The sequence below is a fragment of the Microcaecilia unicolor genome, chromosome 4, assembly GCF_901765095.1.
Source record: "Microcaecilia unicolor chromosome 4, aMicUni1.1, whole genome shotgun sequence".
Taxonomy (NCBI): Eukaryota; Metazoa; Chordata; class Amphibia; order Gymnophiona; family Siphonopidae; genus Microcaecilia; species Microcaecilia unicolor.
The window spans coordinates 96,334,437-96,360,833 of NC_044034.1; the positions used below are offsets into that span (position 1 = coordinate 96,334,437).

The 26,397-nt window shown below is 46.7% G+C and overlaps 1 protein-coding gene across 2 annotated transcripts in view; it reads left to right on the forward strand.

Annotated features, from left to right (window-relative positions):
• The window catches only part of ZC3H13 (zinc finger CCCH-type containing 13), a 215,599-nt gene that overhangs the window by 116,210 nt on the left and 72,992 nt on the right, over window positions 1–26,397 (forward strand). For both annotated transcript variants that reach the window (XM_030200507.1, XM_030200508.1), the window contains exons 12-14: window positions 139–321; window positions 16,772–17,288; window positions 20,147–20,250. In XM_030200507.1, coding sequence (XP_030056367.1) covers window positions 139–321; window positions 16,772–17,288; window positions 20,147–20,250 — 804 coding nt within the window. The remainder of the gene's footprint in view (window positions 1–138; window positions 322–16,771; window positions 17,289–20,146; window positions 20,251–26,397) is intronic.

Below are 26,397 nucleotides of genomic sequence, written 5' to 3' on the forward strand. Positions count from 1 at the left end.
TCTGTAATAGACAAGTCACAAACGCGGCAATTGGCGTTCTTGTTTTAAGTCAAATGTTACCTGACTTTATGATATGATATAATGTGATTTTATGTCCATATGATATCTTCGTTTCAAGATGTGACATTTTATTATTAGGAAATCGTGGAACACGTAGTTCTCAGGTTGACAACCATAGCAGTAGTGGCAACTACCATGACAACTGGGATTCCCGAAGCGGGTATCCTGAGAGAGACCGCTACGATAACCGGGAACAAGGAAGAGATTCCTCATTTGACAGACGACATGGAGAAAGGGAAAGGCGTGACAACAGAGAGAGAGGTATGAATATTTCCATCTCAAAGTAGAAATAGAAAAGCCTTCAGAAAGGCTGTGTTTATATTTTTCAAACGATATAAAATTCTTCAAGATAAAAAGATGTAGCCAAACCCTCAGTAAATCCTCTTTTCCTAAGGGTGAATTCATGGGGCTATAGAACAAGACTGTTTGGTTTAGGTCTTGAATGACAGGGGAGAAAACATTATCTCCAAGGCCCTTGTCCTGGAACGAGACTTTGTCAGCACACTATCCCCTTTCTGTACCTTGTCATTACTATCTGAGAATCATTTCTATAGTGGCTGAACAAGGGCACCAACTTCTGCTCAAACTTTATCCTTTTCTGTGGCAGCAGACTCAGCACATATTCTTCAATACATATGGTGTTCTTTATTAATATGTGAGATTTCCTAAAACGAAATTAATCTCTTGATTCACAACTAATGACAAACCTTTTTACTCTCCCCTTCCTATTAATGGCGTCCCTTTCCTTTTCATTTTAGCTTGTAAACCGCCTTGTGGGATTTTTTTTTTTCTCATTAAGCAGTATTGTAAGAATTTAATAAAAAAAATAATAAAGGTTGCTTAATTTCATGATCTTTAGGCCTTTTAGACAGATGCTCAGTCACTCCTGTGGACTTTTCTCCAGGAATGGAGGACCTTTTTTTGAATCTTTTTGCTGTGAGAGATTCCACTAGATCAGGCTTGTCCAGCTTTTGGCCTGCGGGCCAGATCCCGGCCAACCAGGAGCCTTTTCTTGGCCCGCAGAAGCTCAGCATGTCAGTTTGGGGGAGAACACAGATTCTTAATGTGGGATCCCTACGTCCCCGCTGCAACTTGTACATTTATTTTATTTTATTTTTGTTACATTTCTCCGAGGACAAGCAGGCTGCTTGTTCTCACAAATGGGTGACGTCCACGGCAGCCCCTCCGATCGGAGATCTTCCTAGCAACAGAGTTTGCTAGTTCTCGCGCGCGCCCCCGCGATGCGCGCATGTGCGGCCGTCTTCCCGCCTGAAATCGCTCATGTTCGCTAGTCTCCTTTTTTCCGCGGCTTGGGACGGCTGTATTTTTCGGTCGCTCCGCGCCCCTTAGAAATCCCTCGCGATTCGCGGTCTTTTTCTAACTTTTTCACCTTTATTTCTAGTGTTGGCCCGTAAGTTTTCTTTCGTGGTCGAGTGCGGCTTTTTTCGCAGCCCGTTCGTTTTTTGGTGACCCTTTTTTCACCATCGCGGACTTCGATTTTGCCGGCGAGATTTTTCCGCCCATGTCATCGAAGCCTTCCAGCGGCTTCAAACCGTGCACCCAGTGCGGCCGGATAATCTCTCTCACTGATAGGCACGCTTCTTGCCTTCAGTGTCTGGGGCTGGGCACCGTCCTCAGGCCTGTAATCTCTGTCTTCTTTTGAAGAGGAGAACTCAGGCGGCGAGATTAGCCCAGTGGAACAGTTTGTTCGGGGCTTCATCCGGCGCGTCGACATCCTCAGTTCCGCGGTCCTCGGCATCGGAGCCTTCGGTACCGCGCCCATCATTGACTTCGGTACCGCGTTCATCGGTACCGGCATCGACATCGAGGCCTCCGGTATCGAGGTCATCGTCGGGTGCAGCTGCGAGACCAGGATCGTTTCTCCTGAGGATGTCGTCGGAGGGTGCTTCGATGTCTGGAGTGCAGGTGAGGGCTGTCCATTCCCCTTCTGGTGGCGGTGAGCCCATGAGCAGGTCTCCGCCTGTCTCGAGGGCTACCGCGGTACAGCCCCCCCAGGATCAACCCTCTTCGGACCCGGACCCGAGGAAGCGTTTGGATTCGACGTCTTCCTCTTCGGTACCGGGGGGTACCAATGCCGTGCGTCGTGCGAAGGCAAAGAAGCACCGGCATCGGTCACCTTCCAAGCGTGGTACCGAGAGCTCTGGGTCGCCGGTACCACCGGCACCCAAGCGTCGACATCGGGAGGACCGCTCACCCTCCATTCAGGAGGTGTCAATGCATTCCCCTGTGGACAGCCCGGTACCGCCTCCATCCCAGGAACAGGTTCGCAGCTCGACGCCAGTACCGGCCCCACCGCCTTTCTCCACAGCCTCTCTGAACGAGAGCCTCAGGGCCGTCCTTCCGGGGATCCTGGAGGAGCTGTTTCGCCCTTCTCCTCTGGTACCGGGGGTGCTTGCGCCACCGGTGCCGTCGAGTGAGGCGACGGCTGGGCCCTCGTCTGCGGTGAGGACGCCCACGGTGCCGGCCACCTCCCAGGAGGGCTCCCCAACGACGTCGATGGAGGGAGCTCCATCGCCCCCGCTATGGGAGTCCTCTTCTCGACGCTCCCACCATGGCCGTGTTTCCACGGAGTCGAGGCGGGCGCAGCTTCGGACCGAAGTCCACCAGCTGGTGTCCGATACTGATGAGGAAGCCTCGTGGGAAGCAGAGGAAGACGTCAGATATTTCTCTGGCGAGGAGTCTTCCTTCTGATCCTACTCCCTCGCCTGAAAGAAAGCTTTCTCCTCCGGAGAGTCTCTCTTTCGCGGCCTTTGTCCGGGAAATGTCTACGGCAATTCCCTTTCCCGTGGTCACGGAGGATGAGCCGAGAGCTGAGATGCTGGAGCTCTTGGACTATCCTTCGACACCTAAAGAGTCGTCCACAGTACCCATGCATCATGTCTTCAAAAAGACGTTGCTGGCGAACTGGGCGAAACCTTTAACTATGCCCCACATCCCCAAGAAGATCGAATCTCAATATCGGATCCATGGGGACCCGGAGTTGATGCGGACTCAGTTGCCACACGACTCTGGTGTGGTGGATCTGGCTCTCAAGAAGGCCAAGAGCTCTAGAGAGTATGCTTCGGCGCCCCCGGGCAAAGACTCTAGAACCTTGGACTCTTTTGGGCGGAAGGCCTACCATTCTGCAATGCTCATCACCAAGATCCAGTCCTACCAGCTCTACACGAGCATACACATGCGGAACAATGTGCGGCACTTGGCGGACTTGGTGGACAAGCTCCCTTCTGAGCAAGCCAAGCCTTTCCAGCAGGTGGTCAGGCAGCTGAAGGCGTGTAGGAAATTCCTGGCCAGGGGGGTCTTTGACTCTTTTGATGTTGCATCCAGGGCCGCTGCGCAGGGTGTGGTGATGCGCAGGCTCTCATGGCTGCGCACCTCCGACCTGGAAAATCGAATCCAGCAGTGGATTGCGGATGCCCCTTGCCGGGGGGACAATGTTTTTGGGGACAAGGTCGAACAGGTGGTTGAACAGCTCCACCAGCGGGATACCGCTTTCGACAAGTTCTCCCGCCGTTCGCCTTCAGCCTCTACCTCTTTGAGTAGACGTTTTTATGGGGGAAGGAGGACGGTTCCCTATTCTTCCGGTAAGCGTAGGTACAATCCTCCTTCCCGCCAGCCTGCTGCTCAGGCTAAACCCCAGCGCGCTCGCTCTCGTCAGCAGCGCGCGCCTCAGGCCCCTGCGGCTCCCCAGCAAAAGTCAGGGGCGGGCTTTTGACTGGCTCCTGCAGAGCATAGCCGACGTCTCAGTGTCTGTGCCGGATGGCCTACCGGTCGGGGGGAGGTTAACATTTTTTCACCAAAGGTGGCCTCTTGTAACCTCCGATCAGTGGGTTCTCCAAATAGTCCGGCTAGGGTACTCTCTGAATTTGACCTCAAAGCCTCCAAATTGCCCACCGGGAGCTCAATTCTTCAGCTTCCAGCACAGGCAGGTACTTGCAGAGGAACTCTCCGCCCTTCTCAGCGCCAATGCAGTCGAGCCCGTGCCACCGGGGCAAGAAGGGCTGGGATTCTATTCCAGGTACTTCCTTGTGGAAAAGAAAACGGGGGATGCGTCCCATCCTAGACCTAAGGGCCCTGAACAAATATCTGGTCAAGGAAAAGTTCAGGATGCTTTCCCTGGGCACCCTTCTTCCCATGATTCAACAGAACGATTGGCTATGCTCTCTGGACTTAAAGGATGCCTATATGCACATCCTGATTCTGCCAGCTCACAGGCAGTATCTTCGATTTCGTCTAGGAACACGGCATTTTCAGTACTGTGTGCTACCCTTTGGGCTCGCCTCCGCGCCCAGGGTATTCACCAAATGCCTAGCCGTAGTAGCGGCTTCTCTACGCAGGCTGGGAGTGCATGTGTTCCCTTACCTCGACGATTGGCTGGTAATGAACACCTCCGAGGCAGGAGCTCAGCAGTCCATGCAGGTGACTATTCGACTCCTGGAGCTGCTAGGGTTTGTGATAAATTATCCCAAGTCCCACCTTCTTTCAGTTCAGAAACTCAAATTCATAGGAGCTCTGCTGGATTCCCAGACGGCCCGTGCCTACCTCCCAGAGACCAGGGCCGACAAACTGCTGACCCTTGTCTCCTCGGTGCGGGCGTCTCAGCAGGTCACAGCTCGGCAGATGTTGAGATTGCTCGGCCACATGGCCTCCACGGTTCACGTGACTCCCATGGCCCGCCTTTTTATGAGATCAGCTCAATGGACCCTAGCCTCCCAGTGGTGCCAGGCTGCCGGGAGCCTAGAGGACGTGGTCCATTTGTCCACGAGGTTTCTCCTCTCCCTTCATTGGTGGACATTTCGATCCAATTTGACCCTGGGACGTCCCTTCCAGATTCCTCAGCCGCAAAAGGTGCTGACCACGGACGCGTCACTCCTGGGGTGGGGAGCTCATGTCGATGGGCTCCACACCCAGGGAACTTGGTCCGTCCAGGAACAAGGTCTACAGATCAGCCTCCTGGAGTTGCGAGCGGTGTGGAACGCTCTGAAGGCTTTCAGAGATCGGCTGTCCCATCAAATTATCCAAATTCAGACAGACAACCAGGTTGCTATGTATTACATCAACAAGCAAGGGGGCACCGGATCTCGCCCCCTGTGTCGGGAAGCCGTCAGCTTGTGGCACTGGGCACGCCGGTTCGGCATGTGGCTCCAGGCCACGTATCTGGCAGGCGTAAACAACAGTCTGGCCGACAGATTGAGCAGGATCATGCAACCGCACGAGTGGTCGCTCAGTTCCAGAGTGGTTCGCGAGATCTTCCAAGTGTGGGGCACCCCCTTGGTGGACCTCTTTGCCACTCAGACCAATCACAAGGTCCCTCAGTTCTGTTCCAGGCTGCAGGCCCACGGCAGACTGGCGTCAGATGCTTTCCTTCTGTTTTGGGGGGAAGGCCTCCTGTACGCGTATCCTCCCATTCCCTTGATAGGGAGGACTTTACTGAAACTCAAGCAAGACAGGGGAACCATGATTTTGATTGCTCCTTTTTGGCCTCGTCAGATCTGGTTCCCTCTTCTTCTGGAGTTGTCTTCCGAAGAACCGTGGAGATTGGACTGCTTTCCAACCCTCATCACGCAGAACGAGGGGGCGCTCCTCCATCCCAACCTTCGGTCTCTGGCCCTCACAGTCTGGATGTTGAGAGCGTAGACTTTGCCTCCTTGGGTTTGTCAGAGGGTGTCTCCCGAGTCTTGCTTGCTTCCAGGAAAGATTCTACCAAGAGGAGTTATTTTTTTCCTCTGGCGACGGTTTGCTGTGTGGTGTGGTGTGATGGCAAGGCCTTAGATCCTCGTTCTTGTCCTACACAGACCCTGCTTGAATACCTTCTAAATTTATCAGAGTCTGGTCTTAAAACCAACTCTGTAAGGGTTCATCTTAGTGCGATTAGTGCATACCATTACCATGTGGAAGGTAAGCCGATCTCGGAACAGCCTTTAGTTGTTCGCTTCATGAGAGGTTTGCTTTTGTCAAAGCCCCCAGTCAAACCTCCTAAAGTGTCATGGGATCTCAATGTCGTTCTCACCCAGCTGATGAAACCTCCTTTTGAGCCACTGGATTCCTGCCATCTGAAGTACTTGACCTGGAAGGTCATTTTCTTGGTGGCAGTTACTTCAGCTCGCAGAGTCAGTGAGCTTCAAGCCTTGGTAGCTCATGCTCCTTACACCAAATTTCATCATAACAGAGTAGTCCTCCGCACTCACCCTAAGTTCTTGCCGAAGGTGGTGTCGGAGTTCCATCTGAACCAGTCAATTGTCTTGCCAACATTTTTTCCCCGTCCTCATACCTGCCCTGCTGAACGTCAACTGCACACATTGGACTGCAAGCGAGCATTGGCCTTCTATCTGGAGCGGACAAGCCCACACAGACAGTCCGCCCAACTTTTTGTTTCTTTTGATCCCATCAGGAGGGGAGTGGCTGTGGGGAAACGCACCATATCCAATTGGCTAGCAGATTGCATCTCCTTCACTTACGCCCAGGTTGGGCTGACTCTTGAGGGTCATGTCACGGCTCATAGTGTTCGAGCCATGGCGGCGTCAGTGGCCCACTTGAAGTCAGCCACTATTGAAGAGATTTGCAAGACTGCGACGTGGTCATCTGTCCACACATTCACATCTCACTACTGCCTTCAGCAGGATTCCCGACGCGACAGTCGGTTCGGGCAGTCGGTGCTGCAGAATCTGTTTGGGGTTTAGAATCCAACTCCACCCCCCCTAGGCCCATTTTTATTCTGTTCCAGGCTGCACTCTCAGTTAGTTGGAAAAGTTTAGGTCAATCTCAGATATGTCCTCGCCGTTGCGAGGCCCAATTGACAATTGTTTGTTGTTTTGAGTGAGCCTGGGGACTAGGGATACCCCATTTGTGAGAACAAGCAGCCTGCTTGTCCTCGGAGAAAGCGAATGCTACATACCTGTAGACGGTATTCTCCGAGGACAGCAGGCTGATTGTTCTCACCTACCCGCCCGCCTCCCCTTTGGAGTTGTGTCTTTCCTGTCTTCTCTTGTTTTTGCTTGGTACGGGACTAGCGAACACGAGCGATTTCGGGCGGGAAGATGGCTGCGCATGCGCGCATCGCGGGCACGCGCGAGAACTAGCAAACTCTGTTGCTAGGAAGATCTCCGGTCGGAGGGGCTGCTGTGGACGTCACCCATTTGTGAGAACAATCAGCCTGCTGTCCTCGGAGAATACCTTCTACAGGTATGTAGCATTCGCTTTGTACCCCGTGCTTTCCCACTCATGGCAGGCTCAATGCGGCAGGCAATGGAGGGTTAAGTGACTTGCCCAGAGTCACAAGGAGCTGCCTGTGCCGGGAATCAAACTCAGTTCCTCAGTTCCCCAGGACCAAAGTCCACCACCCTAACCACTAGGCCACTCCTCCACTCCTCATGAGCTTAAGCGAAGTTCGAGTTAGTCTTGCAGTGTCACTTCTGGGGTCAGTGTTGGGAGATCCAGGGGTCCACTTAAAACTGCGAGACCAACTCAAACTTCATCTGCCGCATGGCTCAAGCTTGTGGATACTTGATTCGCAGCACAGACACAGAGATCTTATGGCAAACATATGCAGCTGAAGACAGGTGAGGGGAAAGAGTCTGGGTGAAGGCAAGGGAGAAAGGTATGTGAGAGAGTGGGTGAAGGGTAGGACAGGGTGCATGTGAGAGAGAAAGAGACTGGCTGAAGGCTGGGACAGGGTACATGCGAGAGAGAGAGAGGTTGGGAGGGGGCATGGGAGAGAGAGAGAGCGTTAAGTGTGTGCATGCCTGTCTTGGCCCTCCGAATGTTATGAAATATTAAATGTGGCCCCTGATTTAAAAAATAAAAAATTGGTGTTAGGGGTCTGGAGGTAGGATCAGTGTGGAATCTGACAAGTAGGAGACCTTTATCTAAAAGCAGAAATTATATAGCTTAGCCCAGCTCTTGCAGTGACTCTGGAGGTCAGCACCTTTACAAAAGACAGAGAAAAACAGAATGCAGCTTCTATTGTGGTTAATAACAGTTGGAGACTGGAAAAAAACAGGATGGGGACTGGAAATGGCAAAGGAGGAGCATCACATGAGGAGTCAAGGGCCCTGACTTTGAGTCATGTGCTATTTAGTAGTGCTGTCCGATTGAGTCAAAAGATGTTCGATTTGGTATGATTCGATTCTTTAAAAAAATTGGTTTTTTGATTCAGTTTGATTCGATTTAACTAGATTGAAGTAGTGAGACCCACATGCTAATATTTGAACACATAGGGTAACAAAAAAAACAGGCAGCAGCAATTGAACAAAGGCAGACTTTAGTGTGAGCACGCCATGCAGTGTTACATCATGTGAAAAGTGAAGTTTGGTCAGGTCCTACATCTTCCAGTTTTTATTAAGAAAAATCATTTTGTCCACTTTGGCTGGTTTCAGACAACTGCGCATTGCAGCAATAATTTGTCCAGCAGCAGAAACAATTGTTTCTGAGGGCACAGAAGTGGCTGGCATACACAGAAACTTCTGTGCAAACTGGTTCAGTAGTGGCAATTACTTTTGGCTTTGCTGCCAGAAACAAAAAACATCACCGCCAGTTTCCAAAGGATCTTCGTGTTTATAGCAGGCAAGTTCTGCACTGCATCTGATTCGAATATCACTGTCATAGCCTGATTGTGATAGAAGTCTGGCTTTCTTAGCTGAAACATTTGTATACTCTACTGTGTCCCAGAAACTGCGTTTCTGTTGAGGCATATCCACATCCTGTGTTCCAAACTCTGGAACTATTGGTAATGTCTGAGTGCTATCCGTGGCTGTGCTGGTGCTGACTTGCAATGGTACATCAGTAGTTTGCATTTTTACGATCTCTTAAACTGGAACTGCGATATCATCTGGTACTTCACCATAGGTTGACTTGAATCTCGGATCCAGGAAGTTGCTTAAACTATATAAATTATCAAATAATATATTTTGAAATCGGTGGAGTAAACTTTTCTTCAGCTTTTATTTCAAGCGAGAGATAACTTTCAGATTTGCTGATTCTGTATCTTCATCATCGATATCAACTTTCTTTCCTGAATCTTCCCCGTATGTTGTATCAATTGAATTAGTCAGGTGTTCAACCAGTGGATGAACAACAGACCCAGTAACATACTGTTCTCCAGATGCAATTGTTGTGGCTGCCTCAAAGCCTGCAAAACAACGAGTTTTTGAGCAAGATCATAGTCATGTTCGGCAGATGCACCTTTCTTTGTGATTTTATTGCTGCTGCTCAAAGCTAAACCAATGGGTTGTTTCAGTTCAACTGCACTTCGCAACATAATGCAAGTACTGTTCCAAAGTGTTTTCACATCACCAATCAGTTTCTGCACTGGCATTCCCAGCATTTCTTGAGCAGTTTTCAAGCTTTCTGTATGTATAGTACTGTGATGGAAAGTGCTGACAATATCACGGAATTTATTGATGACATCAGAGATTGCTGGATGAGACCACAGCCCATCTTCCACATATAACTGCAGAGTGTATCAGAAGCAGCAACGGTGAGCGGTACAGATTTCTTTTTGAGTAAGTTTCACTACTGCTTTTTTCATTGATGCTGCATTATTGGTAACAAATGCAAAAACTTTGCCTTGTAGCTGCCATTTCTTCACTGCACTTTCCATGGCATCTGCTATATTGTCACCTATATGTGTCTCTGGCATGTACTGCGTATCCAGCACAATATTCATTGCTTGAAAGTCATCATCTATGCCATTGTAGTAATTGTAATATAAGCTGCCATGGTTCTCTGGTCCAGAGATCTGTGGTAATGCTTGCATATCTCAGACTTCGAAGCTGACTCAAAATGTAGATGGACATATCATAATTAGCTTCAGTCATTCTACCTAAAGTTTGACGTGATGGCACGGCATAACACCTGTTGAAAGACTGAGAATAGGCCAAAAGGCCTTCATCTGTAGCAACACTAAATGGTTGCATAGCTTTAAAAATAAAATACATGAGGGCAGTGTCAATTTTTTTCTTAATCTGCTGGTGGAAGTGGCTTGTGGAAAAAGCATGAAAACCAGGCTTGAGAAGAAGCTGCTGATGCTTTAGGTTTTATGGCCACAAAAGTGTCAGACTTAACAGATTTCTTTGAAGTGTCTTCAGCTTGCAGATCAACAAATTTTGCTTTATGATGTCTTTCAACATGCTACCAAAGATTACTGGTGCCACCGCTATATTTAACTTTAACTTTGCAAAGCATACATTTCACAAATTCTCCACTCTGTATGATTTCATCATCCAGTTGTGCAAATTCAGACCATATTACAGACTACTGGTCAACAGGGCATGCTGACCTTGATTTATTCTCTTTCTCCATCAAATCCATTGTCTGCTAAACTGCTGCTCACCACCACATCTAATTGCCACACACTGAGAGCTGAGTGTGGTGTGTGTCTGTTAGGCTAGGGGAACGGGACTATGATCTGGCAAAAAAAAAAACCTCGATTTGCAGACTTTTGAAGAAGCGACTAAGAAGTAGGAGCGCCGCGGGGGAAGGTGGGAACGTGGTGGCATAGAGGGGGGCGGGACACGCATCCTGAACCGCTCATGGGGTCATTTTCCAATTTTTCCTGGACGTCCTGTTGTGGATCAAGTGGGTTTTTTTGCTTGGCGTAGAGCCTGTATTTCATCATTCTCATCAGGCTGACTAATATCAACTATACCTTTAATCTGGACTCTCATGGTATTGTTTGTATCTGAATCAGTTTGGGATTCTCTTTGGGGTTCTTTCTGCAGCGTTTAAGGTTATGGTATAATTTTTGATATCCTACTGCTGTTCCACAAGCAAACAATTTAGTTGTGCCTGTGGAGTCATCATATGATGGTGGAGCCACTGGGGCTGTAGGCTCCGGTGGCGGCAGCGGAAATTTGGAGGAGTCTGCTAATGATTTGGATTCCAATTCTTGGTCCCCGACCAAAACCCATTTATTTATGGCTTGTAGGTGTTTAATACGAGATTTGCCCATCGTATGTTTTTCATATGTGCACGAGCCAACAAAAATCAGTTTGTTTTTTGTTCCATTTGTACCATTTATTACAAATCTCAGTAAGGGATTTCTTTTCTAGTGGAAAGTATTTAATTTCTATCTCAAGAGGTGTGGCCATGTTACACTCAATACTGTGAACAAAATATAATAAAAATAAATGTTCTACTTACCTCTCTTCGTTCTAACGCGGACTATCAGGATTCCAAAGTTCCTGCAGCTTGAACCTAGAGGCCCTTATACAAAAAAGAGTGCGGTGTCCAGGTATCCTGCAGCTTGGTCCTGGGGATGATTCTTACTCGTCTTGTAGTCGAATGACCTTGTCCAGCGTCCCAGATCAAGGTTCTATCCGACTTCTTCCCTTCACGTCGGGAGTCACCAATGTTTTAATGCTTGTCTTTTTGCCACCCCCCCCCCCCCCCCCCCCCAAATTATTATTATGTACCAGCCATTCACAATTTGGAGTGATAAAAGACCAAGAAGGCCACGTATGAAAAAAGCAATTTTTATTACTTACCAAAATACAAATATGACTAATAGTTTCTCTTGGGAGAAAAGCGCTGCTACACATAGGTGTTTTCTGTCACTGTCTCTCCAACGTAATGCACTGGTTCAGCTGTTTATATACCTTTATTTTAAACAATGCTTCACATTACTAAAGCAAATTATCTTCCTCAGAGATCATTCTGTTTTCTTTCAACACCATCTGCTTTTTCTCTGTTGTTAAACCACATTTTTCTTTCTCTTCATAATTGCTCCCTTCCCACGCTTGCTTGCACGCAAGAATGTCTTATCAGATCATGAGTCTCTGGCTCACATGCTTATCAGCTTTTGCCCTTTGGCCCTGTTCCATGGTGCATGACCTGTGCTCATTATTTACATGAACGTGGTGGCATAGAGGGGGGTGGGACACGCATCCTGCACGAAGAAGATGGAATGGCAATCTTCCTTCCTTCCAGCCCAGCGTGCCTAACACATGGGCGTCCTCGACCGATATTGGAAAAAAGAAGGGCATCCCTGATGAGCACTTGGGCGACTTTACTTGATCCTTTTTTTGTAACAACCAAGCCTCAAAAAGGTGCCCGAACTGACCAGATGACCACCGGAGGGCATTGGGGATGACCTCCCCTTACTCCCCCAGTGGTCACTAACCTCCTCCCACCCTCAAAAAAAAAAAAGCTTAAAAATTTTTTTTTGCCATCCTCAAATGTCATACCCAACTCCATGACAGCAGTATGCAGGTCCCTGGAGCAGTTTTACCATATAAAACTCAAAGTGAAGAGAGAAGTATGGCTGGGAAAAGCAGAGACGAAAGAAAAAATAATTTGACATAGATGATAAAACCTTTTTGAGGTATATTGGGGGAAAGAAGCTAGAAATGGAATTGTGAGATGGAAAGCTGCTGAGAACCGATTATGTAGAGAGTGATGTGGAAAAGATGGACATATTCAAATACTTATGTGTTTATGGAAGAAAATCCTGGACAAGGATCTCTGTTGGCTGATAAAGACATATGGGAGTGGAGTAGATATTACACCGTTCACGGAAGAAAATATATATGAACAGCTGGAAAAACTAAAAGTGGACAAAGCCATGAGGCCAGATGAGATACATCCAGGGATATTGAAGGAGCTCAAAGAGGTTCTGGTAGGCCCTCTTAAAGATTTGTGTAATAAATCATGCGAGGCTGGGAGGCTCCAACAATTCGAGATGGGCGGATGTGGTCCCTCTCCACAAATATTGTGACAGAGAAGAAGTGGGAAACTACAGGCTGGTTAGCCTTATTTCAGTGGTAGGAAAATTTGTGGAAGTCCTGCTGAAGGAGAGAAGAGTACAATTCCCAATGGCTTGCAAGATCCAAAGCAACATGATTCTACCAAAGGAAAATCATGTCAAACAAATCAGATTTTTTACTTTGACTGGGTAACCAGAGAACTGGATTGAGGGCATGTGCTATCTGTAGTCTATTTGGACTTCAGTAAAGCCTTTGACACGGTTTCTCATAGGAGGCTTGTGAGCAGATTGAATGGGCTGAAGTTAGGACCCAAAGTGGTGAACTGGAATAGAAACTGAATGACTAACAGACACTAGAGGGTGGCAGCGAGTGGAATTCACTTAGAGGAAAGAAAGGTGAGTAGCAGAGTGCCCCAGGGATTGGTATTGGGGCCGAGTCTGGTCAATATATTTGTGATTGATACTTCTAAAGAGTTAAAAGGGAAAGCTTTTTGAGGGCAACACAAAGATTTACTACAGAGTGGACAACATGAGAAGTGATCTAAAAAGATTAGAAGAAGGATCTAATGTTTGCAGTTAAAATGTAATGCAAAAACATGTAGAATGATTCACACGGTATGTAGAAACCCAAAAGAGTTGTATTTGCTAAGAGGTGAGAGAGGCTGATAAAGCACAGGTCGTGAGAGTGACCTTGGGGTGATAGTATCAGAGGATCTTAAGGTGGTGGCTGTAGCCAGAAGGATGCTAAGAGGCATTTCCGGTAGAAGAAAGGAGGTATTTATTGCCTCTGTACAAGTCATTAATGAGGCCCCATTTGGAATATTGTGTTCAATTTTGGAAAGCGTATCTCGCTAAGGACATCAAAAGACTTGAGGCGGTTTAGAAGAAGGTGACAAAAATTATATGGGGCTTGTGTCAAAAGACATCTGAGAACAGACTTGAAGACCTCAATATGTATACCTTATAGGAAAGGAGGGATAGGGTGGATATGATACAGGCATTTAGATACTTAAAACGTGTTAATATGCAAACTAATCTTTTTCAGAGATGGGTCTGTAGTAGATCTAGATTAATGAGTTGAAGTTGCAGTTTTGGAGACTTAGGAACAATGTCAGGAAATACTCTTTCACAGAAAGGTGGTGGATGCTTAAAATACCTTCCCGTGGAGGTTGTGAAGATAAAAATGGTGATAGAATTCAAGAATGCTTGGGATAAATGCAGAGGAGCACTATAGAGAAAAAGGATGAATTCCAGTTAAAGCAAAACTTAAATGGCCTTATAACTGGAGTGAGCTTTGACGGTAGCTTCAGAGCTTGAAGTAAGACCAATGCCTGGTAGACTTCTAAAGTCTGGGCTTGTAAATGGTAAAAACAGATCGTGGCTGAAATGGGCTTCGACAGCAACTCTAGTAGTTGGGAAGTAGAACCAGTGCTAGACTTCTACAGTCTGTGCCCCAAATCTGGTAAGGAGAGACAGATTAAGTACCAGCATTTAATCATGAAGTGGAATCTGTGCAGAATGCCAGATTCTACTCTGGCCTCCTTGTTGGGCAGACTGGATGAACCATGCCAGTCTTTATCTGACAACATTTACTGTTACTATATTTAGGTGTGTTCTGTTAAAAACAAGAAAAAAAAAGTCTAAACCTTAACCTAAAACAGTTATTTGATCTGTCTGTGTTTGGTTTGTTCTCCTACCCTCCTTTTATGTATGTATGGTTTTTGAGTGCAGCAACTTAGGGAGTCTATGTGTGTGTTACTTTGATAAACTGCTCTTCTTGTAAGAAAACAAACTTGATTATCTGTGACAGGTTTTCTTTGAAGATAGCAGTTAACCAGTAAAACAAACTCTCCCTCTTGCCCATCTGGAGTTGGACTCATTAGCTTAATTGAATAACTAGGCCATGCTGCACAGTCAGAGGGATATGGGAACTCTTGAGTATGCTTGAAGGGGTCATCAAAAGGCTTCACTGGAAAACTCTGGAAATGCATTCTATGTTGTTGCAATTGGATGATGTCACACTTAGTGTGTTACTGTCTATAGAGAACAGTGATTATATGTAAGCAGCTTTCCTCATTTTGTAGTAATACATTGATTGACATGTAAATGTTTTCTTTCTAGTTAAAAACAAAACAAAAAAACAGGCACTGTCTCTGTGTCCCCAGGCAGATGATTCATCTCCCAATCTGAGATTGTTTCAGCTGTGGCGGAAATGTCATTTGTATTTGCTTTTAATTTTGTTTGGAAGCAAGGGAGCACTAAGCCATTATTAATTAACTCCTAGGTTACAGTTGATTAAACGGAGTCTTTATTTTACTGTCTGGTTTTAGTTCCAGGAGCAAGTGATTGCCTCCTGCAGACCAGGTGCTTAATAATAGATGTGGAAGGGCAATGATCCATCCTTACACTAAGGGACAAGAATTAAATGTTTTCTTTATTTTTAGTCATCTATTGCTTGCATTATATAGCATTAACTCTGCTATTATTTGTGACCAGAAATTGTAGTTTGAAATGCTGTGTACATAAAATGAGCTGATATTTTATTGCTCCAAAACATTTTGACTATTTTATGTAGTTATTTACTTTGAGGCTATATCAGAAAACATACAATAATAGGATTACATTGCACTTTACTATTAATAGTTGAGAAATTTGCATGTAGCCTCCAGTAGATAACCCATCAGCACATTTGTTTATTTTTTGCTATGGGGAGCAGTATTTTACCAAAACTAACTGGGTAAATTGCAATTACATATGGGTAAACTGAGGTGCAGGGAAGTATGACGACTTGCCCAAGGACAGACAAAATCAGTGGCAGAGGGGCCCCTTGACATCAAGAAATAAGAAATCTTCGCTTGCGGTGCAGTATTATAGTAGCATATTGTATATACTGTTTATTTTTCCATTTCTTTGTCAAAATAAAATATAATGTGTAAAGTACTAAACTAGCTTTGCATGTCCACTATCACATCCTGTATAATAAAACTCACCCTCAACGTTCTGAGGACACTGACGTCACTGTCAGTTCCTCCGGGCACTTCCGGTTCGAAGGGTTCGTGGTGGTGAAGCCACCGAAATCACTGTGTTGGGGCCCCGCCCTCGCGTCAAACGTGATGACGTCGAGGGCGGAGCAATGGCGTCAGTGGCTTCACAACCAACGACTCAACACATTGAAGGTGGCGTTGGCGTGCGTTGACGAGGTCCGCAACAATGGCGGTCAGTGCCTTCACAACGCCGAAGGGGTGAGCAGGGAGGGGGGGTTCGGGAGGAAAACCTTGCTAGCGCCCGTTTCATTTGCGCCTGAAACGGGCATGTTTTACTAGTAGTATAATAGCACGTGGAAGTTGTCACAGTGAACTGATGATAGAATCTCTTTGAAAATAATGTCTGTCTGCATGGGAAGTATATGACTGACTAGGCAAGCTGTGCTTGCAAGTATACAACACTGAAGTTTGGAAGGATGATTTTGTTCAATTTAAATAGTAGAGAAGAGCAGAAAAATACCGGGTACTATAAAGTCTGCCCAGCTATTCTAGCAACTTTAGCATGGAGTGTTTAGTTAGAAAGAAGGCATCATTTTGAATGACAACCATATAAAGCTGTACATAAATATTGACTGTAGCTTCATTGTATTGTGAGGAATTAAGTATATTACAGATTAAAGGCTAATTATAATGAATGCATTGGTAGAAAATACAGAGGAGAAATATATAGAGATTTTTAAATTTAAAACCACCTCCCGATACTGGTAGAAAAGGTCAAACCCATTCTGTGTAATACATGTTATTTAATCTCTTTCAAATTACATTTTTGGAGAGCCAGCGCAAGTATATTCCCTTTGGTGTTTCCCTTTATATTACAATTCCATATGCTTCTAACTAGGTAATATGAACTTATAATGTAAATCTTGCATTATTAGAGCTGCGGCAGGCATGTTTGGCAATTAATTGTTAGCAGAAGAGTTGTTTTTATTACATGTTTTTTCTTTAATAGATCAAAGACCCAACTCACCAGCACGACACCAGGGAAGAAACGAAGATCTTGAGCGTGATGAAAGAAGAGAGGACCGAAGGGTAGACCGAACTGATGACAGGAGAGATGAAAGAGCTAGAGAAAGGGATCGGGAGCGAGAAAGGGAACGGGAAAGAGAACGAGAGAGGGAGAGAGAAAAGGAGCGAGAATCAGAACGAGAGAGGGTCCGGGAGAGGGAGCGAGAGCGGGAAAAAGAAAGAGAACGTGAAAGGGAGAGAGACCGCGAGCGGGAGAGAGAGAGGGAAAAAGAACGGGAGCGAGAGAGAGAGCGTGAGAGGGAAAGGGAGAGAGAGCGTGAGAGAGAACGAGAGCGTGAAAGGGAAAAGGAGAGGGAACGAGAGAGGGGACGGGAGAAGGAGAAGGACAGAGATCGCCAAAGAGACTGGGAAGAGAAAGGAAGAGAAGATCGCAGAGATAAGAGGGAGGATGTACGAGAAGAAAGAAGCCAAAGAGATGGGTATGACGACAGGAAAACTAAGTAAGTTTCTATATGGAACTAAAAAGAGAACACCATGAGTGTATTGTATAATCAAAGTACAATATTCAAGCTAGCAAAATAGCCATTCAGAAAAGACGGGGTAAAATTCCATCCCTCTTATTTCCTTTTTCTCCCATCCCAAAAGACACTTTGAATCCTGGCCCTGTTTCAGAAACCCTACAACTAGCTTTAGTGAAAATCATGCCTCTTCCTCCTTATTCCAGGGCAGGTAAAGGTTTTTAGGAGCAGAGGCAGTGTAAAATAAAAAAAAATGATGCTGGCTTTAGCAGCAGTTTCCTTTTGCTCTGCATGTGAAGGGTACAGGAGAGCTGCACAATTTTAATTTATATTTATATTCTGATTTTCACAAAAATAATAGCTTAAGTTAGATTACAACAATAAGAGAGTACATAAAAAACATCAGTTAAAATAGGTCGAAAACAAAACATATATAAACAGGTATATTTGTACTTGGAAATGTAGTAATCCTGTCCCAGCCTTCCCAACAGCTTGACCCAAAAATTCATCAAGGCCTAAAAACAATGGCTGTTACTATCATCAATTCAAAAATTCTCACTAGATTACTTAGTACTCATCTATCTGTGTCAATAACTAGGATTTTAGCTTCCTGTGATTAGAAATGTCTGTTTAATTAAGCTTGAATGGCAGACCTACAGGAATAAACTGTACATTAGCTTTCTTTCCTTGATGAAATCAGCAAAAGAGTGAAATATGAAGAACCAACAGTTTTTGACTGTTCTTGGTTCACACAGTTTTTATGCTTCTTATAGGACAGACCTTCCTTGTAAAGTCCTCTGTTTTCCTTCTGGCTTTGTTTCTGTAGTCAGGGCAGTTAGCCCTTGAGAATTGTTCATTTGTGCATAACCACATACACATTCCCGCCAGAAGAAAATAAATGATGAGGGTCCATGCTGAACATTTCTGAGCTGTAGAGTTCCACTGATGTCATAGAGATCAGTTGTTTCTATGATGTCAGTGAAAACCTGACATGGAATTTTCAGCCGTGTTCATAAGCAACTTCATTCTTCTCTTTTATATTCAAGCTAACTTCTTAGCCACCTCATTCTTAATTTGGATGTCAGATTACAGTAGGTGTCTCTAAATTGATGGCTTTCTGGTTTTTCATTAGTGGGTAAATGAAAAGTGAATGGCTATTCTTTTTTTTTTTTTTTTTTTAATTTTCAGAATGATTATTTACATGTAGAAGTGCAGTTCAAAGGAATATAATTTTCTTAGTCATTTAAAAAAAGTAAAAGCAGATACAATGATATGAAAATACAATGCATAAGAGAAAACTGGATTATCATGGAGAAATAGAATAGTATATATGTGGTTTAAAAAAAATTCATGTTGTTTTCGGATGGCTAGACTTGAAATTCCATAAATTACAAGATCAAGTATGATATGTGGATCAATTTCTTGTATAATGGCATAATTTTTTCTTTTCCATTTTATCCATTACCATGGAAATTGTGGTAGACATGAGTCTATTATGAAACACAAAGAGGTGCAGGAATGTGGGTAATGACCTAGAAAACTGATAAAGTCATCAGATCACCCCCAGGTCTTCCCTAATTGTGTAGTAGGGGCTTGGAACTCTCTTCCATCAGTGATTATTTAGGTCAAAGTTACGAGAGTTTGCTGACTTGGTATTTTTAAGCAATTTTAGTTATGTGTTTCATTAAAGTTTGATTCAGAGTTAATTGGATTGCCTTCTTTAAAGGAAACAATTACACTGTCCAGCTTGTTTTCGAAGGAGATCGCTGGCCATCTTCCGACACAAATCGGGAGATGGCTGGCCATTTCCTGAAGCCGGTGAAATCGGTATAATGGAAAGCCGATTCTGGCCGGCTCCAACTGCTTTCCGTCGCAGAGCCGGCCAAAGTTAAAGGGGGTGTTTCGGAAGGGTATGGGAGGCAGGACGGAGGCGGGACGGGGGCGTTGTTAAGATATGGCCGGTTTCAGCTGATAATGGAAAAAAGAAGGCCGGCTCTGAGGAGCATTTCGCCGACTTCACTTGGTCCATTTTTTTTTAGGACCAAGTTTTCAAAAAAGTGCCCCAATTGGCCAGATGACCACCGGAGGGAATCAGGGATCACCTCCCCTTACTCCCCCAGTGGTCACCAACCCACTCCCACCCAAAAAAAAAAAAACTTTTTTGCCAGCCTCTATGCCAGCCTGAAATGTCATACCCAGCTCCATGACAGCAGTATGCAGGTCCCTGGAGCAGTTTTTAGTGGGTGCAGTGCAGTTCTGGCAGGTGGACCCGGGCCCATCCCCCTCCTACCTGTTACACTTGTGGTGGTAAATGGGAACCCTCCAACCCCCCCCCCCAACCACCCACTGTACCCACATGTAGGTGCCCCCCTTCACCCATAAGGGCTATGGTAATGGCGTAGAGGTGTGGGGAGTGGGTTTTGGGGGGGATTTGGGGGGGCTCAGCGCCCAAGGTAATTTTTAGAAGTGCTCTCTAGGATGCCCGGTTGGTGTCCTGGCATGTGAGGGGGACCAGTGCACTACAAATGCTGGCTCCTCCCATGACCAAATACCTTGGATTTGGCCAGGGTTGAGATGACCGGCCTCGGTTTCCATTATCTGCAAAAACCGAGGCCGGCCATCTCAAACCCGGCCGTCTCTGACATTTGGTCGGCCCCAACTGTATTATCGAAACGAAAGATGGCCGGCCATCGTTTTTGATAATACGGTTTGCCATATAGATGGCCGGCGTTGTTCGATTATGCCCCTCCATGCATATGTATTTTTAGACTGAATTTTGTGCTGAGTACTTTTATGCATGGATGTGGAACTGCATGTGCTTAATATTATTTTCATTTCAGGAAGCGCCACAGAAATGAAAGTAGCCCCAGTCCTGGTCAATCACCGAAACATCGGCGTGAACATTCTCCTGATAGTGATGGCTACAACAGTGGGAATGATAAAAGTAAGGGGAAATTGCTTAGTTTTGCAAACTTTTTTTGTTTGAAAATTATTTTTTAGTGTGCAACTTATAGCATTTGACTTTCCTGTTTAGGTTGTGTATGGTTCCAACTAAAATGAAATTGCAGCCTTTGTAGCCTAATAACATGTTTATAATTTGGAGTGGCATGTATGCGGAAAAGGTAACTCAAGTAGACCTGTAACAACTTTTTCAACTTTTGTATCCTAAATCAGATTGCAATCGTGATACCAGTAGTCATCACTATTTTTCAAGCAGGGGCCACTTTGGCAAAAAGAGTTCAGTGTGGGAGCCAAAACGTTGCTGGACAAAGTGACCAATATCCCAGGCAAAGAAATAAAGGGAGGCCCCTCTGCAATAATTCATCCAGCCTGGTTGTTCAAGCATACTAAAATAAAGTCCAGTTCCCCAGATTCGCTCTCCCTGTGCTCATCTTGTCTCCCGCTCCCCCCCCCCCCCCCCCCCCCTCCAACATACATTCACTACAAAGCTCTGTCCAATACATACTTTCTCCCAGCCCTATCTTAGCTAGTCTCAAAAACCATTCTGTCCCCTATCCAAGCCAGATTTCTGCCCAAGTTGTTCTGTTGCTAGTGCCACCTCTGGGACAGCCACTGTGTATTTCCTTTCATTAGGTTATTCAAGCTAAAAATTCCTGTATGGAATTTTCAGGAAGGCAAAGAAGTTCCTCAGTTTTAGATTCACAGTGGCCAGAGTGGCCAAGTAAGATATTTTAAAGCTCCTATATTTTAAGATTTTTTCAAAAATAAAATTCAGACTTGAAAAGGGGTCTTGATGATTGTCAGCTAAATTAAGTAAGAATGGTTTTTTAATATAATGCATGAATAACATGGATCAGCCAATTTGCTCTTTACCTGTGTATTCGGTACTTTTCAGAGCCCTGTAGTACAAAGGAAAAGAAGTAAATTGTTACAAGAGAGCCAATTTTAATTGTACTTTGCTATTGAGGTTAATGTGACCTACTGGGGATGATCAGAGCATAAGGAAGAGGCTCCTGCCTGGAAGCACTATTTTAGTAATTGCCACAGTATTTATTTTTCTTGTTCTGTTTGACACTGATAAATTCGATAGGCCCCCCTGTGTATCACTGGCACTTAGTGCTTCATTTTTTGAGAATTTTTCCATGAGAATCAACAGTTAGTACCTACTGTATAAAGTAAAATGCAGGCATGGAGTTATAAAGCACCCTTTGAGCCTGCTGTTGCTGCGCTAATATGTAATACTGTGCCTTTCTGAGAAGAAAAATATGCCTCAGCGAGTTATTTTCTCAGTAGATTCTTAATTTCAGGAATGTATAGCTCAGCAGGGAAGCTACTGAGAGGAAGGAGCTAAAATTTTATGTCCCACATTTTAGACATTCTTTTCTTAAGTGTAGGACTAGAGGGTGCCTCTCTAATTTTTCTCTTGGTCTATCTTAGTGATACTAATTTATACTTAGCCAAGAATTTGAGGACATTTGGCAGGGAAAAATGCAATATAGAAAATAGTATTAATGTGGAATAAGCAAAGGCCAGTTAATTTTAAGAATGACTCAGAAATAGCTTAAATCATTACTACTTTATATATACTATCAGTGGCATTCATTCTTCTTTCAAGGCAGTAAGATCTTGAAATACATTTATACTTGATATTATTTTATTTAATTGTTACATTTGATAACTTAATTTCTGCGAAAGACCTTAAAGCAAAGGTCAAATAAAAACACAAAACATCGTCAGCCCTATCCACCTAAAACTCTTCCCCCACCCCCTATTAAAATAGCCCCACAAATTCAATCATAAAACTCTGTGATTTGTCTTATAAGTCAAATAGCCAGGCTTCTAGTAGTTCCACAACAACAAAACATTTTTACTAAGACTAGAAAGGAATAATATTCCATCATTTAGCCACATAACAGAAAAAAGCAGTTCTTCTGGTGCATGTTAACCTAGCCTTGGCAAAAGATGGAGATACCAACAATAACTGATGAGTAGGTTCCTAGAACATTAATCAGTGAATGAAATATACAGAGCCAATCAACATTTGTAAATCAGGCCAAAATATTTTGAATTTAATTTTCCTAAAATAGGGAGCTACATGATCTTTCTGTGTTTAGCCTGTTAGTATTCTAGCTGTCGTATTCTGCAAATGTCAGATACTTTTAATTTATAACATATTCCTTTTCATTCTATCCAGACTAGTCTAGAACATAGCATATGATATGATGCAAGAACATATGGGGTATTGCCTTTCAGCCAGCAGATGGAAACGGAGACGAGTAGGTTATGAGCTCTGCACTACAGAAGACATCATACAAACAACAGCTCAGCAGTATTCTCTATCTCCAGCATATAGTGATGAGCATTCCATGCAGTTGAGAACTGTACTGATAAGGTTGTTTTGGTCACCTAGTTGAGCTTGTATGTTCGGGGCAGAATTAAGATATCCACACCTCAGGGTATACCTGGAAGAGTCCAGGCCTCTCCATTTCTATTCCAGATAGTCTCTGTTGGGGTTTGATTAGTCCCCCTTCCTATAAAAAAAACAAAAAACAAAGTGAAGAAACAAGAGTGTTTGAGAGTTCTGAGAGGAGGAACCTTAAGGATCCTGGTTACAGGGCTGGTGAATGGAATTTTATTGCAGGAGGAAACTCCTGCCTCTCCCCTCTTCTTCCTCCCCCTAGGCAAATACATTAGCAGCAGCAGCTGGTAAACCCTTTTTAAAATTTTTATTTTTTATTAAAATTTACAATAATTTCCAATGAATATACTCTGGAGGAAAGGAGAAACAGGGGTGATATGATACAGACGTTCAAATATTTGAAAGGTATTAATCCGCAAACGAACCTTTTCCGGAGATGCGAAGGCGGTAGAACGAGAGGACATGAAATGAGATTGAAGGGGGGCAGACTCAAGAAAAATGTCAGGAAGTATTTTTTCACAGAGAAAGTAGTGGATGCTTGGAATGCCCTCCCGCGGGAGGTGGTGGAAATGAAAACGGTAACGGAATTCAAACATGCGTGGGATAAACATAAAGGAATCCTGTTCAGAAGGAATGGATCCTAAGGAGGTTAGCCGAGATTGGGTGGCAGAGCCGGTGGCGGGAGGCGGGGATGGTGCTGGGCAGACTTATGCGGTCTGTGCCAGAGCCGGTGGGGGGGGGGGGGGGGGCTGGTGGTTGGGGGGTGGGGATGGTGCTGGGCAGACTTGTCCGGTCTGTGCCGGGGCCTGTGGTGGGGGGCGTGGTTGGGGGGCGGGGGTGGTACTGGGCGGACTTGTGCGGTCTGTGCCCTGAGGGGGACAGGTGCAGGTCAGGGTGCCGTGATTTTTCCGCAGATGACATCGAAGCCTTCCAGCAGCTTCAAGAAGTGTGCTCGGTGCCAGTGGTCGATCTCAGGCACTGATGCGCACTCCTGGTGCATCCAGTGCCTTGGGCCCAACCATCGCCCAGACGCTTGCAAGTTGTGTCTTAGCTTGAAAAAGCAGACACAGGCGTCGAGAAGAGCTCTTCGGGACTGCCAAAGGTGGCCTCTCATAACCTCCGACCTGTGGGTTCTTCAAATAGTCCGGTTGGGGTACTCCCACAATTTGATCTCCAAACCTCCAAATTGTCCACCGGGAGCTTAGTCTTTCAGCTTCCAGAACAGGCAGGTACTTGCAGAGGAACTCTCCACCCTTCTGAGCGCCAATGCGGTTAAGCCCGTTCCACCAGGGCAAGAAGGGCTGGGATTCTATTCCAGGTACTTCCTTGTGAAAAAAAAAAAACCGGGGATGCGTCCCATCCTAGACCTCAGGACCCTGAACAAATATCTGGTCAGAGAAAAGTTCAGGATGGTTTCCCTGGGCACCCTTCTTCCCATGATTGAGAAAAACGATTGGCTATGCTCTCTGGACTTAAAGGATGCTTACACTCACATTTCAATACTTCCAGCTCACAGGAAGTATCTGCGATTCCGTCTGGGAACAAAGCACTTTCAGTATTGTGTGCTGCCCTTTGGGCTCGCCTCCGCGCCCAGGGTGTTTACAAAATGCTTGGCGGTGGTTGCAGCGTCGCTACGCAGACTTGGGTGTGCATGTGTTCCCTTTTCTCCGAGGACAAGCAGGCTGCTTGTTCTCACGACTGGGTTGACGTCCGCGGCAGCCCCCACCAACCGGAAAAAGCTTCGCGGGACGGTCGGCACGCAGGGCACGCCCACCGCGCATGCGCGGCCGTCTTCCCGCCCGTGCGCGACCGCTCCCGCCAGTTACTTTTTTTCCGCGACTGAGAGAGTCGTGTTTTTGCAACTCTCTCGTTTCAGCCGCCGGAATTTTCGACCGCGTTTACGCGGGTCGTCGCTCTTGGCCTTTTCGGCCTCTTCTTCTTTCGTTTCGTTTTGTTATCCAAAAAAAAAAAAAAAAAAAAGAATTTTGCGCGTGTGGAGCACGCGCTCCTCCCTTTTCCCTCGCTTTCTAGCGGGGACGCCTCGTTGCGGCCTAGTGGCCGCTCGGTCGGTTTCAATTTTCGTGGTGTGATTTTAGCCACCATTGCCGACTTTGACTTCGCCGACGCGATTTTTCCGTCGATGTCCTCGAAGGTCCCGAGTGGATTTAAAAAGTGTGGTCGCTGCGGCCGGCCGATCTCGCAGACCGACACCCACGCTTGGTGCCTCCAGTGCCTCGGGCCGGAGCACAATCTCAAGTCGTGTGCTTTGTGTCTCGGTCTCCGGAAACGGACTCAGGTTGCGAGGCAAGTTCTGCGGGACCGTCTTTTTGGAACTTGCGCCGGCCCCTCGACGTCGACCTCGACGGCATCGGTATCGAAGGCCGGTTCTTCGGTACCGGTATCGATGCCCGAGACATCGGCACCGATGGCAGCGACCCCAGGAGAACAGGTCCCGTCGGCCCGCCGGTCCGCCGGCGAGAGTGGGGTAGAGAGACCGCGTGGGCAGTCGGCCCCGGTCACTCCCTCAACTCGTGAGCCACGGGACCGAACCCTGTCGGACCCGGTACCTCGAGACCGAGGGGGATCGACCTCCTCCTCCTCCATGCCCTCCGGCACCGGTGACGTGCACCGGAAGAAGGACAAGAAGCGCCGTCACCGGGAGCCCTCGGTGCCTGAAGAGGAGTCGACGCCGAAGCGTCATCACAGAGAGGAGAGATCTCCGTCGGTGGTGGAGGTACCGACGCGTCGGGGTTCCGGCACCTCGGTGCCGTCTCCTGGCCCCCAGCAGCTTCTGGCACCGACACCCTTACCGGCCCCACCGCCTTTCTCGGCAGCGGGCCTGGACGAGTGCCTCAGAGCCATCCTTCCGGGGCTCCTGGAAGGGCTGATGCGCCAGGCTGTGCCGGCGCCGGGGGTGCTTGCGCCCTCGGCGCCGATGACTGTGGCGCCGGCGAGCTCTAGCCCGGCGCCGGGGCAGTCGACACCGCCGCCGCTTGCGGTGCCGGTCTCGACAGCCACGCAGGTGGAGTCCCCGTCGACGTCGATGGAGGGAGCTCCGTCCCCGCCGGCGCGGGAGTCCACCGCTCGACGACACCGAGGCCTCGGTGCCTCGACGTCGAGCCGGGCCCGGTACCGGACTCAGCTACATGAGCTAATGTCCGATACCGAGGATGAGGACTCGTGGGGGGAAGAGGAGGACCCGAGATATTTCTCCTCAGAGGAGTCTACGGGCCTTCCCTCGGACCCCACGCCGTCACCGGAGAGGAAGCTCTCACCTCCTGAGAGTCTCTCCTTTGCCTCCTTTGTGCGGGATATGTCTATAAGCATTCCCTTTCCCGTGGTCTCTGTGGAAGAGCCGAGGGCCGAGATGCTCGAGGTCCTCGACTATCCATCACCACCTAGAGAGTCCTCCACGGTACCGCTGCACAATGTCCTGAAGGAGACGCTGCTCCGGAACTGGGTGCGACCATTAACTAATCCCACCATTCCCAAGAAAGCAGAGTCCCAGTACAGGATCCACTCTGACCCAGAGCTCATGCGGCCCCAGTTGCCCCATGACTCAGCGGTCGTGGATTCTGCTCTCAAGAGGGCACGGAGTTCGAGGGATACCGCCTCGGCGCCCCCGGGGCGGGAGTCTCGCACTCTGGACTCATTTGGGAGGAAGGCCTACCAGTCCTCCATGCTCGTGACCCGCATCCAATCTTACCTGCT